The sequence below is a fragment of the Odontomachus brunneus genome, unplaced genomic scaffold (genome assembly GCF_010583005.1).
Source record: "Odontomachus brunneus isolate Ranch 3 - 2012 unplaced genomic scaffold, Obru_v1 Obru_scaffold_121, whole genome shotgun sequence".
Lineage (NCBI taxonomy): Eukaryota > Metazoa > Arthropoda > Insecta > Hymenoptera > Formicidae > Odontomachus > Odontomachus brunneus.
In genome coordinates, this window is record NW_022639571.1 from 907,030 (window position 1) to 924,251 (window position 17,222).

Below are 17,222 nucleotides of genomic sequence, written 5' to 3' on the forward strand. Positions count from 1 at the left end.
AGGTAAAACTTCCCAACCGAGTGTTTCCAAGTAGGTTTTGACCGGCGCCGCAACATGTGGACGAGCATTATCATGCAGGAGAATAATTTTGTCGTGTCTGGAGTAGTAGTGGGCGCGTTTTTCCTTGAGTGCTCGGTTCAATCTCATCAATTGTGTTCGGTAGAGAGCCCCAGTAATGGTTTCGTTCGGTTTGAGCAACTTATAATACACGACACCAAGCTGATCCCACCAAATACACAACATGAGTTTTTTTCTATGAATATTCGGCTTGGCTGTCGATGTTGAAGCATAGCCACGTGATCCCCATGATTTTCTTTTCTTTGAGTTATCGTAGTGGATCCATTTTTCATCACCAGTGACTATACGATGCAAAAAACCCTTTCGTTTATGCCTGGCAAGCAGCATTTCACATGTGCAAAATCGACGTTCAACGTTTTTCGGCTTCAGTTCATATGGAACCCAATTTCCTTGCTTTTGAATCATTCCCAACGATTTTAAACGACGTGAAATTGCTTGTTGAGTCATATAAGTGCAAGTTCTTCTTGCGTTTGGCACGAATCTTCCTCCAATAATACTTCCAAATCCGTGTCTTCGTACACTTTCGGCCTTCCGCTACGTTCTTTGTCTTCGACATCAAACTCACCGTTCTTAAACTTTTGAAATCACTCACGACAACTTCTCTCACTTAAAACAGCCTCACCATATGCTTCTACAAGCAATCGATGCGCCTCAGCTGCAGATTTCTTCAAATTAAAGAAGTAAATCAAAAGTCCCCGCAAATGACGCTTATTCGGCTCAAAACTCGACATTTTTGCACGAAAAAAATTATGTGATGCTGATACAAAATCGCTAATATTTCAAGGTTATGGTGTTGCCAATGTCCAACCTTACGATATGACGTTTTACATCTGACAATTTCAACCATAACTTACTGGTGGGGCCATCTTTTGTCAAACGGCGGAGACTTATTTGTACTCCCAATAACTGTAATCTTTTTACTATGCCATTATAGTTCCAAATATCATACGGTTTTCTCTCAGTGCGAGGCGGGTGTACGAAGTGAATAATGATCGCGACGCTCGGCGGTCATCGAATATTCATTGTGGCCAAGATTCCACGCGGTCGCGCGGAATAATGATCTGTAACCGATGGAGGAACTTTTTCCGCCGCGCGCTGACTCGGCATCACGGTGTCGCGTGACCCGCCTCAATTAAGTCGTCCGCTTCGTGCAGGCTTCGTTCTCCCTGTGCTCTTGTTTTCGGCGCTTAAAGACCTCGGTCGCTCGAGAGAGTTATCCGGCGGGGCAGGAAGAGCGGCACGGAAGGGATTAACCGTGTCATTGTGGAAACTATTAAAAATACACGCGGCTCTCGCGCGAGTCGTGCGAACGACGACCACGACGACCACGGCGAAGAAGCGTGCCGTTCGATCAGCGCTGAGAGAAAATAACGGTTCATTTCCACGGACAGACCTCCTCATGGTTATCACGACGCGAGACAATCGGCGATGGGAACTTTACGATCGCTTTAATTACATTTATAAGAAACATATATTGAATTAGTCATTGAATTTACATCATATAATAATGTGGATTTTTAGTATTGCCGCGGCAACGACTTTGCTAAAAGTTGCACTCGGATTCTCACACTATATATTGCACGGCACATTGTTCCGAGCAATTTTTCATCATCTCTTTCATATCTTTATTTCGTTCTATATGATAAATGTAAGTGTCATGAGAATCGCTCATAAAGGATGTAATCTTTACAGCTCGACTAATAAACCCAGATCCACTTTCATGATTATCACGAGATGAGACACTTCGGTGATGAAAACTTTACAAAATTCTTTTTATTACACTGAGAGAAGAAATATCTAAGAAATAATAGATATTTATTTGATACTATATACTAATAGCTTATTTATTTTTACTGACAAAATATTTTTCATTATAAGACACTGTCACTTTATTGTTCTTTCTACTGTTCTTTCTTATATCATACTGAATTCGATTGGTAGGGGTAAAATTTGACTGCAGAAAGATCTGTACATAAATTTGTTATATAACAAATCCAACTTTCTGCAGCGATAGAATTAACGGCTTCCGTGCACCTTGCGTGCGATGACACTATTAGTATTTGCAAATTGCTTCAGTAATAGCAACAATAGCCAGCATTATGTGCTGGTTAGCATTAATCTTTTCTTCAAGTTTCTACTGATTGCAGTGCTATACTTATAACTAAACTACTAGTATATAGCATTTCAATATAAATATACAGCATTTCAATGAAGAACACTAATTGTACTTTAAAGAGTATACAACAAAGATATTGTTCTCCAAACTATAATTTTTTCGCTACTCTCTAAATTTCTTGAGTGAAAAGTGGCAATATTTTCACTCGAAACAATAGTTTGAGATATTACCATTCGTAATTACGAGAGTGAATATTTTACTTAAGATTAGAATAAGTTCTAACTCATATGAGCGGACGTTTCAATCGATGGGAGTGAATACGTTCCTCTGGCAGCGGAATGCATCAGATTCACTCTTCAGTTTCGAGTGAAAAGATTCACTCAACGATTCAAACGGAAGAATTCACTCTATAGGAGTGAAAGATCACTCGAATTCAACTGACTCAGCTGTCACTTTACTTTTCGAGTGAAATTTAGCGAGTATGTGGATTACAGTTACAAAATTGTCGAATATTTTTTCCTCAGAGCGCCGAAAGGGACAGAGACCGAATCGTCCGGCGCGCTCCTATCGACCGATTCGATTACGCTGAATTATATTATCGGGAACCAATGAAAATCCCATTCTGCCTCGTTCCACTTCCGCGCGTCGCGTGACGTCGCCCGATTAAATCCACATCTTGTTATCGCGTGCACTCTTTTCCTTCGCGCGCGTATCCGATGTGCGCCGAAGAGACCGGCCGCGCTATCGGAACGCGCGCGTTACCTCGCGCAAATAGATCACGGCCACAAATTATACAGCGTCCGCGATTCGCCGTACGAACGGCCGTAAAACGAGGCGGCTGCAATTAGGAAGCCCGAAACACCGAGTCCCGACTGTGCCGTTCGAATTACGGCCGATTATTATTATTAGAACACTTACGATGTTTCTAGCGAGATCTGCCATATTTCTGGCGAAATTTACTATGCTCATTAGCAAAATAGACCTTATTCAGTCTATTACTGTGAACTAAAAAGCATAGTAAAATTGAAAAAATTTACATGAAAAAAAAGAATTATAACATTCTTTCCTTATGTATGAATATCTAAATGAACACTTACGATGTTTTCAGTAAAATCTGCCATGTTTCTAGTGAAATTTATTATGCTTCTTAGCAAGATATCTTGCTAATAGTATCTAAGTAATAAACTGACAGTTTATTATTGTTATTAGATTATTATTATTATTATTAGAACACTTACGATGTTTCTAGTGAGATCTGCCATATTTCTGGCGAAATTTACTATGCTCATTAGCAAGATAGACCTTATTCAGTCTATTACTGTGAACTAAAAAACATAGTAAAATTGAAAAAAATTTATATGAAAAAAAAGTATTATAACATTCTCTCCATATGTATGAATATCTAAATGAACACTTACGATGTTTTCAGTAAAATCTGCCATGTTTCTAGTTAAATTTACTATGCTTCTTAGTAAGATATCTTGCTAATAGTATCTAAGTAATAAACTGACAGTTTATTATTGGGAACTGTAAAAAACATAATAAAATTGAGAAGAATTTATAGGAAAGAAGAATATAATATTCTTTCCCAGTATGAATATTTAAATGAAGTACAAACACTGGGTTTAAAAACAGTTTGAACACTTTTTTCTCGATACAGTTTGAAACGCAACTTGATACATATGGAGAGAATGTTATAATACTTTTTTTTCATATAAATTTTTTTCAATTTTACTATGTTTTTTAGTTCACAGTAATAGACTGAATAAGGTCTATCTTGCTAATGAGCATAGTAAATTTCGCCAGAAATATGGCAGATCTCGCTAGAAACATCGTAAGTGTTCTAATAATAATAATAATAATCTAATAACAATAATAAACTGTCAGTTTATTACTTAGATACTATTAGCAAGATATCTTGCTAAGAAGCATAATAAATTTCACTAGAAACATGGCAGATTTTACTGAAAACATCGTAAGTGTTCATTTAGATATTCATACATAAGGAAAGAATGTTATAATTCTTTTTTTCATATAAATTTTTTCAATTTTACTATGTTTTTTAGTCCACAGTAATAGACTGAATAAGGTCTATCTTGCTAATGAGCATAGTAAATTTCGCCAGAAATATGGCATTTTGCGATACGCATTTTTTTCCAATGAAAGAACTTGTATCTGATTTATTGCTAGAAGTTAAGTTCTTTCGTTGGACCATTGGCTGTGCTCCAAATTACATTGAAAAGAAGTGCTTAAACCATTTTAAAACTCACACCTGGAAAACCATAATCTAATTCTTAACGGAATCCTCTTATATATCGGCCTCACACTGAGAAATAAATGTTCGGTATTTGTAATTATAATTATACAGAGAAATAATTATTATAAATTATATGGTGAAGGCAATTTTCATCTTCCATCTTTGAACTATTTGTCAACCATGTTTTAGTTAATTGTACTATAATTTTAGTGATGATAATCTTATATGCATGTTACCACTACCATCTTCATGTTGGAATAATAAAATAATATGGTTGGGTTCAAGTTGGACAAATTAATACGAATTTCTTCCAGTAAGCATTCTACTTTAAATAAACATATTTCCCTTGATTCAAAAGAAAAAAAAGTTAGAATACTATCTAGTAGATTTTCGATTAATACTTCACTATTCATTGGAAAAGAAATACTTTTCCGGTAAAAATTTTGGCTTAAAATATGGGGCTATAAGAAATAGCGCTTTGCAAGTAGAGTTCTCTTTTCTGACTATTAGAATATTTTCCTCTCGGATTTTAGAAGAATCCTCTTGCGACCATACATAAAAGAATTTCGTCAAGGATGAGATTATATTTTCTTTGGATGCAGTATACATCTTACAATATATTGTCTTGGCAAATCCTTTTTCCAAACATGCTGCTTCAGTTCATTGCGAATATTACAGTCCCACCTTGGCTCAATATACAGCCGAATACATCCAAAGAATCCACGACGGAACTACCCAAAATACTATAACTCCTCCTTGCCGCTAATTAGATCTACCCCTCGTAAAATGCTCCGTCCGAATATTTATATGTCGAGACAACGACGCCTCTACTGCACACGCACGCACGAGATATCTCATCCTGCGCCAAAACTGCGGGCGAATGCAACAGAGAACCCGTACACACACGCTCGGCACGGTTAACGAACTAGCCGCATGCATCCAAAACGGCTAACGAGAATTTGTATGGATGAATTCGCCATCAGGCGAAAGCGGGTAGAATGATTCCGATGGTTCCTATCGGCCATCCGATCTGCTCGAATTATCGGAAACCGATGAAAATCCTATTTTACTTGCGTCTCGCGCTCGCGTACGAGTGCGTTGCGTTACCGAATTCCGCCTCCGACGCCGCCGCCGTTGCCGTCGCCGTTGCGTCCCATTCAGCCCTTGGCAATTCCCAATCCTATTGTAACATCACCGCCGTCGTGAATCCCTTTTCTCCCTTTCTTTCTGTTCTTCCCCCTCCCCCCTCTCTCTTTCGCTCATTGTTGCTTTTTTCTTTTCTATTAGTATAATAATTGTAAAAGATTTCTCACTTTCTTTCTTATTTCTTAGTCTTTTGCAACTTTTGTTATATCATTATATATTTTGCTTTCATTTGTTCTCCTTACTTTATTACATTATACTTATCATATGTATTTATTTTATAATATATACTGTAATATGCTATATAACGTTCTTAGAAGAAATGTCTTAAGGTGATAATAAAAAAATCTATATACGTAGACTTTTTCTCAAGATTATTACATCGTTAAATGATAGAGACTTTACAATTCTTTCAATTACATTGATGAAACGAACATACTATATTGGTCACACTGAATTAATCATAAAATTTACACCATACAACACTGTAAATTTCTTGTTGTATCGATACAGCAACAAAATTACTGCATCCAGAATTTCAATGTGAACATCTGGGTATAAAGCAGCACTCAGACTTTCATATTACATTTTACATGACATATCATTTTGAGTAAATTTCAATTATTCTTTTCTTACTTCATTTCTGTTTCTATTTTGTCACTCTGTATGAGGAGAAAATATATACATACTATGTATTATATATATAATTTTTTTTCATATAAATTGTTTTCAAGTTTTTTTATATTTCTAGTAGTGCATAAATATACCGTCAAAAATGTCTATCTTGCTAAGAAGCATAGTAAACTTTGCTGGGAACATAGCAAAAAAATTTTCAATAGCATATTTCACACATACAGTTTCTAAAATATAAATAGTACATGTGGAAATATAACAAATACTACAAAATATACGTTCTGATCTGTTTTTCACAAACAAATTCTTGTGTGTAATTTCTCTTTAGTAAGTTTTATATAAAAATTCTCTTTGTGTATGCAATAAACATAAATGCCACATGCACCACTCAACCTTTACAAAGCGATTGATCAAGTTGCTGTCAAATTTTTATACAACTGTCCATCTATCTCTTTGATATCTCTTAGATAATATATGGATAGGAAATCTATCTATCTCTCTCTTCCTCCCAATGGCATCTGCATATTAATGCGCTGATCTGATTTCGTCGACTCAAGAACACGTGTTCCGGGTGCATCCGTTGAAATTAACGAGGACAAACGTCGCGTCGCGCTGCGTGTTTGTTTTGCCAGCGAGCGGGCCGATTCGGTGCCATCCGTTTTGCATGCTCTGTCGTAAAAAAAAGGGATGAAGAAAGAAAAACAATCGATCGTAAGACAGCGAGCGCGAGCTCGTTCGTCGCATTGATCCCGTGATATACATCGCGCGGCCGCTTATCCCCGCATCGACGCCGTGGCAATTCAATGACTTCGATACGGACGATATCTCGTTTCTCGCGCCGCTGGCGTTAACACAGCCGTATGGTTCCTCCATCCCGATATTTATATCGCAACGGCGTAAACGTATCGCGCTCGATATCGGATTTTATGTTGACAAATTGAGCACTGCATAAAAAATAGAACGCAGACAGTTTATTACCGGCACATTGCAGTTTTTTTTTTTTAAATCTCCTCGATAGAGACTGGGGAGAAGAGAAGGAGGGAAAGAGGATGAGGGAGCAATAAAGAAAAAAAGAGAGAGAGAGAGAGAGAGAGAGAGAGAGAGACGGGAAGAGAGCGGCGTACCAGGCGCGGTGGCGCGCGCGCGCGCGTTTATCGCGATGGAAATTGTGGCCCCCGGCCAAATGTCGCACGGGGATAAAGGTCTAACCACTCGTTGGCGGAAAATACATCGGACTTGTGCACCGGTGCGCCGCGTAAATCCGAAAATTCATTACTGCAGTGCGCGCCGCGATTGTTCGTAGTCGGCGCGCGGAGTCGCGGCCCGCGAAGCGTCAGCATTAATGGCCGGGCGTCAGGATTTACCGGCGGAGGGGAGGGAGGAAGGGAAATACGGCCCATTGTTGACGGGCGAATATAAAATTTGCGCGACTCCGATAGCGCGCGCGCGAATAACGATCGTCGTCGAATTAATAACTGGATCGTGAGTTACGGGCCGTACATTTGGAGTGCGGACGCGGCGGACCGACGTGCCGCCACCGACGACTACTGGCTCCCTCCGCGTCTGCAGTTTCTCGCTGATTACGCCGCCGGCGCACGTGATGCCTCCGCGCGGTAATGACGACGGTGCGCGATCGATGCGATTTACAGCGCGATATTACGATGAGCCCGACGTTATCCGTTGCGCCCAATCGCCCAATCGCTGTTTCACGCGCGAGTTCCCCGCGCGCAAAACATCAACGAGCGAGCGCACTTGGCCTGCATGCACCGCTCGAAATTCAGCCCCGTTTACATAATTTGAAACATGTGCCCGTTTATGTCACGCTCATCCTTGGGCTTTTTCACTGCGAGAAATACTCGTGGAATCGTTCGCATCGATCACGAGTTGCTATAAATTCCTACATCGGGCCGCACGAGGGAAATACTGTAGCAAAAATTGCAACAAGAATCTTTTAAACGTTAGACCATGTAGGATTATGAGCGGAATTATTATAGATTTGTTTCAAAATGTTACGTTCGTTTGACTTTTTACTATAAAATTATTGCACTTACTTGAATCTTTTTTATATCGTGTATTATGTAGATCGTCAAATTTACTATTGCTATAGTAATTTAAGCTACAATTTCTGTATAGTCCAACTTTATAAAAAATATTGTAAAAAGATATTTTTATTATACTTTTCCCGTGAAAAAATGGTTGGAAAAAATGTCATTAAAATCATATAGTTATTTTCGCCGCCAATTATTTCTTTGTTGTTTTAACAAAAAAATTAAAAGTAACAATATGGGGATATATACAAGGTGTTTTACAATTAATGACACACCCGTGATCAGGCATAACTTATAAAACAGAATACAAAATTTTCCTATATAAAGGAATCTTGCTCATTTCGCAATCACGTAAAATTTTGAGTTGCTAATTAATCCTTTGTTTGGCAAATTCAAAAAAATTGAAAGGAAAAGATTTTTAAGAGTTTTAGTGAAGTATGTCTTCTAAATGCAGTTATATTGTTTTTAAAATATCGCTTTGAAAACAATTTTCAACAATTTTTGTCATCTAATAGCAAAAATCGAAGCTACTGAGACCATAACGAACAGGTAACCAAATGTTGCCCCAAAGCAACAGTACTAAATAAATGCGTCCTGCATCTATCATTCTTGCATACAGCTCGTGAGAAATCGATGTTGCCTGAGAGCGACATTGTCAAATAAAAGGTCAAAGAAGATTGACAAATGATCATACGTGACACGGCAAATAAACTGTGATAGCGACATCCGCTGTGGCGTACTTGTAAATTAGATCAAACTGAATAAAAAAGTCTTTTGTCCCATTTTACAAATAACCACGTAGATCTTTAGTTATTAATTGAAGATTGATGCACAATTGCGACAATATATCAATCATCTTTAATTAATTTAACTAAAAATCTATATGGTCATTTGTAAAATGGTAGAGAGAGAGAGAGAGAGAGAGAGAAAGAGAAAGAGAGAGAGAGATGACTTTTTGTTCAGCTTGACCTAACTTACAAGTACACGACGGCAGATCACAACTCACTCACCATACCGTAATCATTCGTCAATCTTCATTAATTTTCGATTAACTTGTGATGAATATATTTCGAAGATTGCTATCTAAAGAAAATATTTTTCGTTGAAAATAATTATCATTAATTAATAACTCACAATTTTACGACATGGTAGATAAATTTTTTGCTCGATGGGTTCTACCTGCACACAACGGATATGCCATTAATTGCCAGACACCCTGTATAATGATATTCATCCACGAATAATTTGTAATGAAATTTGCAATGGATGATGGTACACTTCTATGTCGCGATTCGACGCAGTTGTTGACAAATCGCACTATCTTTTTGTGTCAGAAGGCGAAGACGCCGCGGAGGAAGAGGACTCGTACCTGGAGGAGGACGACGTGCCTTCGGCAACGATAGCCAGCGACACTGAGCTGATTTCCGAGGGTGGCGGTTACTTGCCGGTCTTCCTCACGGAGCCTGTCAACTCCTTCGTCGTGAAGAACAAGCCCGCCACTCTGCGCTGCAAGGCCGCCCACGCACTGCAGATTTACTTCCGTTGTAACAACGAGAGGAAGGAGGACTCGCAGCAGCAGGACTTCGTGGATCCGCACACGGGCACGCGGATCGTCGATTGCGAGTTCAACGTCACGAGAGACCTCGTCGAAGAGTACTTCGACAAGGAGTACAAGTGCGAGTGCATCGCCTGGTCCGGATCGGGGCAGATCAAGAGTCAGCCGGCGATCATCGACGTCGCTTGTGAGTACCCATTCGAATATCCGCGATAATTCCTCTCTTTCCTCTTCAAGGGCCTCTAGCTTTTTGAAATTTCACTCGTGAAGAGAACTGATGAGAAATTGCGACTACAACGTAATTGTGGAAAAGTGGGTTAACCTTTTATTTTCGCGCCAGACGGTTCTCTTTTTCCCGGAGCAGTTACGGTACGTGAATCAGAGAGGTTTGAAATAAACGTCGCGCTGGATTCCGAGAACAGGCGACTTTTCGTCTCACTTTGTCTTCGTCCCCTCGTAATTATCTTGATTCTCCTGCCAGCCGAGTCGTTATTTAATTCCGTCTCTTAATTGACGACAATGCGATGAGCGTCGAGTTTCCAAGAGAATCAATTTAAAGAGACTACCCTACAGGGTGCGGAGGGGGACAATTCCGAAGTTACATAACTCGAACGCCAGACGTAAAAATATGCTTAAGCAAATGGAAAGACGTGTCGCGAAAAGGAGATTGAAGAGCAAAACAAAATTCGACAAGTTTCAAATGTCAAACGGAGTATTTTTTTATGCTACCCAGGTAGATTCCCGTGATTATCATGACGTGAGACACGTCTACAGTTCTACAGTTTCTTAATTTCATTTATGAGGCAAATATATTGAATATATCATTAAGTTTACATCACATACTTATGTGACTTTTTTGTTCTATTGATGCAGCAACGGACTTACTAAGATCAGATCGCTTAGATTTTCACATTACATCTTACATTACATGTTACTTGAATTAAATCTTGACCGTTCCTTCCGCATTTCTTTCGTATTCCGCTTTCGTCATTCTATGTGATGAATATGAGTGATATACGAGTGTACTCACAAGGGACGCAATCTTTACAAATTGGCTAGTAAAGTTGCTGCCAAATTTACGTACACCAGTCTACCTGGATATAAAATGGAGAGCGTGCTGATGCACAAATAGACTTTCACGATTATCACGACATGAGATCGTGACAATCAATCATGGCAATTTTACAGTTCTTTTAATTACATTTATAAAGGAAATGTATTGAATTATTAACCCATTAACGCCCAAATGTGCTGAAATTTTACGTTGATTTGAGCCATTTATTTTACTACGGAAATGAAATCTGTTGTTTATTAAGAGTACCATTCTTACCAATTTCGATGTCGCTCTATCGAATAGCGAAAATTAAAAAAAAATGTCAACTTATTTAAAATTTTTGCAAAATAAGATGAAACCCATGTTTTTAGGGTTAAATTTTTCTTCTTCCGCTTTTTTCTTCATAAAAATGTGTTAGTATCGAGAAAGTGTCTAAAACGTATTCCCGACAGTTTAACTTAACAAAATTCGATTTGAAGCATTTAATTCGAATTTTCGTTTATATTTGGTTATCGAAATTTTAGTTAGTTTTATGATCAATATAAAAAATTACATAGTAATTACATAGTAAAACAATTTCGATAGCCAAATATAAACAAAAATTCGAATTAAACGTTTCAAATCGATCGCCATTTTGTTACCGCCATGTTTGTTGAAAAAAATATCCATGGCATATTCTTTAAATTAAAGTGTCGAGAACATGTTTTAGACACTTTCTCGAGCGATACTAACACGTTTTTATGGAAAAAATAACGGAAGAAAAAATTAGCTCTAAAAACAAGCGTTTTTAATTTTATTTTGCAAAAATTTTAAATAAATTGCGACTTTTTTTCATTTTCTCAACGCTATTCGATAGAGTGACATCAAAATTAGTAGGAATGGTACTCTATATAACCAACAGACCTCATTTCCGTAGTAAAATAAATGGCTCAAATCAACGTAAAATTTCAGCACATTTGGGCGTTAATGGATTAAATTTGCATTGTACAACAATGTAAGTTTTTGTAGTGTTTATGTATTAACAAATTTATTAAAAGTTACACTCAGATTTTTACGTCACATTTAATATAATACATCGTTTGGGACATATTTTGAACATTTCTTTCATATTTTTATTTCCCAATTCTATGTGTGTATAAATATGAGTGCAATCTGATGCAGTTGTAAAGGTCTCAACGATGCCGAATTTCGTGATTTAATGTACTTAGGGCCGGTTGCTCCAATTTCTTGGTAAGTTAAATGATAGTTAAGTCATATGTCTGTTTTTGTTTTTGCTTCAACTCAGACAAAGACAGACATATGATTTTAACTATCAATTAACTTATCAAGAAATTGGAACGACCGACTCTTAAAGTTGCTATAAAATTGACCTACATCAGTCTGCGTGACAAAATAGATGTACACATCGGGATGTGTTCCGACGACATGATTTGAATCGTCGTTTCGCTCGAACTGCCACCGAATCGGCTTTTATCCAGACGTGAAATTCGTTTTTTCCAGATCTGAAGAAGCAATTCGAATCGCCGCCGTACTCTGTGTCCGTCGAAGCGGGCCAAAGCACCGAACTGAGATGTCTACCTCCGGAGGGAGTGCCACCGCCGCGAGTTTACTGGCTGAGAAATAACATCCAAGTGGACACCGAGTCGGACACACTTCTAGTGTCCAGCGAGGGTCACCTTCTTGTCGGTCAAGCGAAACTTAACCATCAGGCCAACTACACGTGCGTCGCTGAAAATATCGCGGCGAAACGACTGAGCGAGCCGGTCGGCTTGACAGTTTACGGTAAGTCCACGACTTCGCTATCACATGGTCGATGATATAGTTGGCTCTGATTTCATTTTCTTACGAATCTTCCACGATTAACCTATGTATCTTCTCACATTAGTCACGATCGTAAATTTTTATCGTATATATATATATAAAAAAAAAGACTAGCAGAAAGAATCAAGATGTAGCTGTGGCAGCTGACAAGTTTCCTTGAAATAGGGACAGCTAATAGGGAAGATATTGAGCTAATAAATTGTCATTAGCCCTTTGAACTTAGACGTTGCAGTGAGAAACATTCGCTGCCAGAAGTAAATGATGGTTTAGCACATGTTTACGATAAAAGATACTTAGAAGTGTCTATCACTCTCTTAGCTACTCGTAATTTCAGTTAATAACCTAGTAAGCACATTGAGAAGAAAAATATCTAAAAATATTTATTCGATGCATACTCTAATAATATATTTATTTATATTAACCCTTTGCACTCGGAGAGTCGGAGACATCTTTGCTAGATTTACAATGTCCCTTCTGAAGGGAGATCCGAGTGCAAAAGGTTAATATATATATTTTTTATATCAAGAAAAAATTGAAAAATAAATTGGAAAATTGTTTATTCTATTTAAATAAATGAATTTAGGTGTAAGTAAAATTAGTAAAATACTTTTTTTTATTTTCAATGTACTAATAATGACATTACGTCAATATCCCACTCAATAACTAAGTGTAATATAACGTATATTGTATTAAACAGTTGCATCTAATGCAACTGTTACTATTACTATAATGTACTATTAGCATGTATATACTATTAGCTGGTGTTTATTAGGAAAATTCTGTCTGGTAATGTGAATGCATTTCACCTATAATAGTCGATTCTTCGCGAAGCCAGCCAGCCTGTTAACTAAATTCGTATCAGTCACTGAGATTCAACTGATAGTATCAAGTCACCTCTCGCGTGTATCATCGCGCAGAGTTCAACGTTAGAATATCAGTCGATTAGTTCAAATTACTCGTGCGAGCTTCTCGTCTCAAAGATCTCTTTCCCGTTTATGCCCTCCAGTAAACGGCGGCTGGTCCTCGTGGTCCTCCTGGTCGGAATGCCATCCGCGATGCTCGAAAGCCGGCCAGAAGAGGACGAGGACGTGCACGAATCCGGCACCCATGAATGGCGGTCAGATGTGCCTGGGCCCGGCGCAGCAAAAGATGGACTGCAACATAGGCTGCCCCGGTGAGTCCCTTGAATTCATTATCCGCGGCACTCGCGGGGAAGAAAACCTCTTCTCTTGGTGCCTTCTCGCCGGCCGGCTCGCGTACACCTCTTTGTTGCGCTCCAACCTGTTACTCGCGACGTCGCCCGAGGAGTATTTAACGTGTAAGCGAGCGGAGAGAAGGTGTCTCTTCCTCTTCTTGCGGCAGTTCGCGTCGCGCAAACGACAGACGAGTAGGTTTTGCCCGTCGCGAGAGACGATATTACCGATGCGACTGAGGAGAGGAGTTCTCTCGCTTGATTTACGACCCGATCTCCTCCTCCTCCTCCTCCTCCTCCCTCGCTCCTTTCCCCGCATCATGTCCGCATCGTCCCTATCGTCGAGCGTGATACCCGTCGCGCGTCACGGTCTCTTCGTCTCGAGAGTCTTTTAAATCGTATTCACCTTTCGCAAGGTCCGCGACGACGTTTTAAAGGCACCTGTGGCTATCCTTGCGAAAGGATACGCTGGCCGCATGCAAACGACGCGGATGAGAGGCCCCGGGGATAATGCCCGGGGGCGAGTCGGCGACCGCTTTATGTATCGGGTGTACAGTAGAGTAGCGAGACATTGATCGATCTCGAATTCGCCGGCCGCGTTCTCGCGCGAGAGATGCGGCCGCTCTCGCGTTCCCGGGAGAGCACCAACATCTTCTTGGTCAATGCACTCTCTCTCACCACTTGTGCGCTCTTTTTTCTTCCCCTTTTAACGCACGCTCTGGAGCAGCCGGCGCTCTGGAAGAATTCACTAACACCCTGGGTAAGTCCTCCACGTGTGTGCATGAATCATTGACGCCCGCACGGAAATTAATCCGCGACGCGTAACGCGCACACTCGCAACCTTGTGAGGGACGTTTTAATAGACCCAGATAGACAGGTGCACGCGAATTAGTCAATTTAACAATTCAGCTGCATAGGCTGCATTCCTTACGAGGGGTTCAAGTGGCACTCATGTTTGTCACATAGAATGGCAAATTAAAAATATAAGAGAAAATATAAAGATATAAGAAAAAATAAGAAAAAATGTAAAAATATAAGAGATAAAAATATAAGATAAATAGGGTTGAAAAGTAACTCGTTACTTGTAGCGTAATTACAGTTACATTTTTTTGGTAACTGTAACTTCGTTACTTTTTTCCCCACCTCTAACTGTAACTTAACTTAGTTACTTATTTTTAGCTTGTATTTTATACTTGTAACTTGCAACTTTTTTAACAGTTACTTTAATAGTTACTTGGGAAACGTAAAATAAAATTAAAATTATATAGTAATCGTATATTAATTTAATAAATTTATCAATGTATTTATGGAGCATGTGATTAAATTCTTTTACTTTTACAAGACTATTATTATATTTTTATTATGTTAAGTACAGTTTTGAAATTTGTTAATGGATAGACTAATTAATGTGATAGATATTAATTATAAAATTCAATTCTTACATTTTAGTAAAGTTTAAAATGTAAAATTTTTGTATTTACAATAATAATTTACAATCATTTCAAGAAAGTAACTTAAAAGTAACGACTTGTTATTTTTTGAGTAACTATAACAAATTACTTTTCATAGTCAATAACTTGTAACTGGAACTAGTTACATTTTCAGCAAGGGGAACTGAAACTGTAACTAGTTATTTTTAAAAAGTAACTTTCCCAACCCTGGAGAAATATACAAAGACACTTTGCTCAAAGTAATGTCATGAGAAATGTAGTGTGAAAATCTGAATGTGACTTTTGGTAAATTTGGTGATGCATTAATAACAACAACGAAACATTTACATTAATGGATGCTGTGAATTTCATGATTAGTTCAGTGCAATATATTTGCTTCGTAAATATAAGTAAAATAATTGTCAAGTTTCCATTAACGATAGTCTCACGCTATGATAATCATAAAAGTCTATCTGCGGAACCCAGATAATTAAGTACATGTAAAGAGGGTGGCCAAATAGATATGAGCGCTGTGCCTATATTCCTGGTAATCCAATATGGGGTCGATATATATACCAAATTAAAGATCTCGATGAGCTGAAGACGACGAACTATGTCTCATTTTGATAGGGTGCATGGGGCCCGAGAAATCGGACCCGGAAGGAATTAGTTTTTAAAAGTTTTTGATGCGGTAAAAATATGAAAATAGTGAGTTATGATGTGAAATAAGACTCGTTGGAAAGCTTATGAGATCCACTATCATGTGGGAACATAGTGACATTTTTATGCGCAAAAATAACCGGAAGTCCAGGTGCTCCAATTGGAACTTTGGTACTTCCGGTGGACTTTGAGCTCGGAAAATATTTCTATTCGATTCTTCGTACTTCAAAACGTAAAATGGAGTAATTAGACACAAAAACAAATCAAAGTTATTTATTTATTGAAGTATCAGATTGAGTCAAGTTGTCTGGACAGATAATGAAATCAATTTTTGCGGCGATTTCGAGTGATGGAAAAGGAGAAGTTCTCGAGTCCCCATGCATCCTACCAAAATGAGACATAGTTCGTCGTCTTCAGCTCATCGAGATCTTTAATTTGGTATATATATCGACCCCATATTGGATTACCAGGAATATAGGCACAGCGCTCATATCTATTTGGCCACCCTCTTTACATGTACTTAATTATCTGGGTTCCGCAGATAGACTTTTATGATTATCATAGCGTGAGACTATCGTTAATGGAAACTTGACAATTATTTTACTTATATTTACGAAGCAAATATATTGCACTGAACTAATCATGAAATTCACAGCATCCATTAATGTAAATGTTTCGTTGTTGTTATTAATGCATCACCAAATTTACCAAAAGTCACATTCAGATTTTCACACTACATTTCTCATGACATTACTTTGAGCAAAGTGTCTTTGTATATTTCTCCAGGGTTGGGAAAGTTACTTTTTAAAAATAACTAGTTACAGTTTCAGTTCCCCTTGCTGAAAATGTAACTAGTTCCAGTTACAAGTTATTGACTATGAAAAGTAATTTGTTATAGTTACTCAAAAAATAACAAGTCGTTACTTTTAAGTTACTTTCTTGAAATGATTGTAAATTATTATTGTAAATACAAAAATTTTACATTTTAAACTTTACTAAAATGTAAGAATTGAATTTTATAATTAATATCTATCACATTAATTAGTCTATCCATTAACAAATTTCAAAACTGTACTTAACATAATAAAAATATAATAATAGTCTTGTAAAAGTAAAAGAATTTAATCACATGCTCCATAAATACATTGATAAATTTATTAAATTAATATACGATTACTATATAATTTTAATTTTATTTTACGTTTCCCAAGTAACTATTAAAGTAACTGTTAAAA

General features: G+C 37.9%; 1 protein-coding gene across 4 annotated transcripts in view; it reads left to right on the forward strand.

Moving 5' to 3' along the window:
- The window catches only part of LOC116849627 (netrin receptor UNC5C-like), a 92,265-nt gene that overhangs the window by 56,212 nt on the left and 18,831 nt on the right, over positions 1-17,222 (forward strand). For 2 of the 4 annotated variants that reach the window (XM_032826961.1, XM_032826962.1), the window contains exons 3-6: positions 9,610-10,017; positions 12,385-12,666; positions 13,712-13,879; positions 14,625-14,657. In XM_032826961.1, coding sequence (XP_032682852.1) covers positions 9,610-10,017; positions 12,385-12,666; positions 13,712-13,879; positions 14,625-14,657 — 891 coding nt within the window. The remainder of the gene's footprint in view (positions 1-9,609; positions 10,018-12,384; positions 12,667-13,711; positions 13,880-14,624; positions 14,658-17,222) is intronic. The other 2 variants (XM_032826963.1, XM_032826965.1) reach the window with 2 other exon arrangements.